Genomic DNA, 1,889 nt, shown 5'->3' with positions numbered 1-1,889 from the left:
GGGTGTGAAAAGATCTGATGTGAGTGGTCAAAAGACCAATTAGTGTACAAAAATATACTAATTGGGCTGCCTGTGTAAACACAGCCGTAGTGTCTTCATCAATATATACACATGTGCACAGTTCTTGCATGTTTAAAATCTAAATCAGTTATGCATGAGCACAGGAGGACACCATGACCCTGGGGACTGCATTTCGGACTGCAGTTGATCATCCCTTACAAATGTATTTCCCCAAGTGAAGTCTGCAAGGTTAAGTGGAGAAGAGCATAACTATCCTGTAATGAGACTCAGCCTCCTGCTCGTGTCAGTGTGTGTTACTGTATGTTTACCTGAGTGTGTGTGTGTGCGTGTGTGTGTGTGTGTGCTGTCTCTTATACACATCTAGATGTGTATAAGAGACAGGAGTAGGGGCGAGGGGAGGGCGAGGTCGAGGAGAGTAGGGGGGCAAGAAGAGAGTAGGGGTGCGAGGAGAAGAGAGTAAGGGGCGAGGAGAGGAGGGGGGTGAGGAGAGGAGAGAGGATAGGATAGGAGGGGGGTCTCTGAAGTGTTGTATATAACCCCCCAACCCTTTTTATCGTCCAAAAAATAAATAAAATAGATACATGAAAACAGAGAACTTGTCTTATCAGATCTGTGCATACTCATTCTTGCCATCTAACGTGTAGTAAACCCTTCATATATCTAGCAAATCCCTACGCTGAATGGTTGTGTGTTTGTGTGTGAATATAACAAACCTATTTTTTTTTTAAAACATATGAGTTAGTGTTGTGGGCGGGGCTTACCTGTGGCGGCAGCGGCGTAGAAACCTCATGATCTTCCTGGCAGCCTGATCCTGCCTCTTAGTGAGCAGACTACTTCTACAACACACAAGACAAGAGGGAACACTGGCTTTTTAGAGGGTCCACAGTAAACCAAATACACTGTGGTTGTGTGTAGCTAGTGTAGATCTCAAATTCAACCATGCTTTTAAACTTTATTTTGGAGATTCTGTATAGCATGGGTACTGTCCTCTCCAGTCCTCAAGAGCCTTAGGCTGCGTTTACACAGGCAGCCCAATTCTGATAATTTTTTTAACTAATTGGTCTTTGATTAATCAGAACAACTTTGAAAAATATCGGTGTGAAAAGATCTGATTAGTGGTCAAAAGACCAATTAGTGTACAAAAATATACTAATTGGGCTGCCTGTGTAAACACAGCCGTAGTGTCTTCATCAATATATACACTGTGCACAGTTCTTGCATGTTTAATCTAAATCAGTTATGCATGAGCACAGGAGGACACCATGACCCTGGGGACTGCATTCGGACTGCAGTTGATCATCCTTACAAATGTTCCCAAGTGAAGTCTGCAAGGTTAAGTGGAGAAACATACTATCCTGTAATGAGGCTCAGCTCCTGCTCGTGCGTGTGTGTTTACTGTATGTTTACCTGAGTGTGTTGTGCGTTGTGTGGTGTGTGTGTGTGTGTGTTGTGTGTGTTGTGTGTGTGTTGTGTGTGTGTGTGTGTGTGTGTGTCAGTGCATTAGCTACTTGTGCTGCTGTGTGTCAGTGTGAGTGGTAGCTATCTGTGTGTGTGTGTGTGTTGATGTGTGTGTTTAGCTTCCTGGGCGTGTGTTGTGTGTATGCATCAAGTGTCACTGTGTAAGCATACCTAGTTTGTGTTGCACCAGGGCAGCGCGGCTCCTTGCCGGTGTAGCCTGAGCCTGCCAAACTCCTTGTAGCTGCGGTGTATTGCTGGATCAGCACGGCCGCCCGCCTGCTCTGCTGGAACTTCTTCTGCTCTGGGTAGCTGCGGAACTTACTCTGGATAAAAGGGGCGGCCTGCGTCATCTCTTCCTATAAAGTGCACTGCCAGAAAAAGGCCAGAAAGGAGAGGAATATACAGAGTCA

At 45.4% G+C, this 1,889-nt stretch overlaps 1 protein-coding gene across 1 annotated transcript in view; it reads right to left on the bottom strand.

Moving 5' to 3' along the window:
* LOC111966621 (calmodulin-binding transcription activator 1-like) overlaps positions 1 to 1,889 on the bottom strand; it is a 166,438-nt gene that overhangs the window by 7,969 nt on the left and 156,580 nt on the right. The window contains exon 15 of the mRNA XM_070444331.1: positions 783 to 857. Within this exon, the coding sequence (XP_070300432.1) occupies positions 852 to 857 (6 nt within the window). The 3' untranslated portion in view covers positions 783 to 851. The remainder of the gene's footprint in view (positions 1 to 782; positions 858 to 1,889) is intronic.

The sequence above is a fragment of the Salvelinus sp. IW2-2015 genome, linkage group LG7 (assembly GCF_002910315.2).
Source record: "Salvelinus sp. IW2-2015 linkage group LG7, ASM291031v2, whole genome shotgun sequence".
NCBI classification, from domain to species: Eukaryota; Metazoa; Chordata; class Actinopteri; order Salmoniformes; family Salmonidae; genus Salvelinus; species Salvelinus sp. IW2-2015.
The sequence above is the reverse complement of the archived record's forward strand: the minus strand, read 5'-3'. Positions and strand labels throughout refer to the sequence as shown.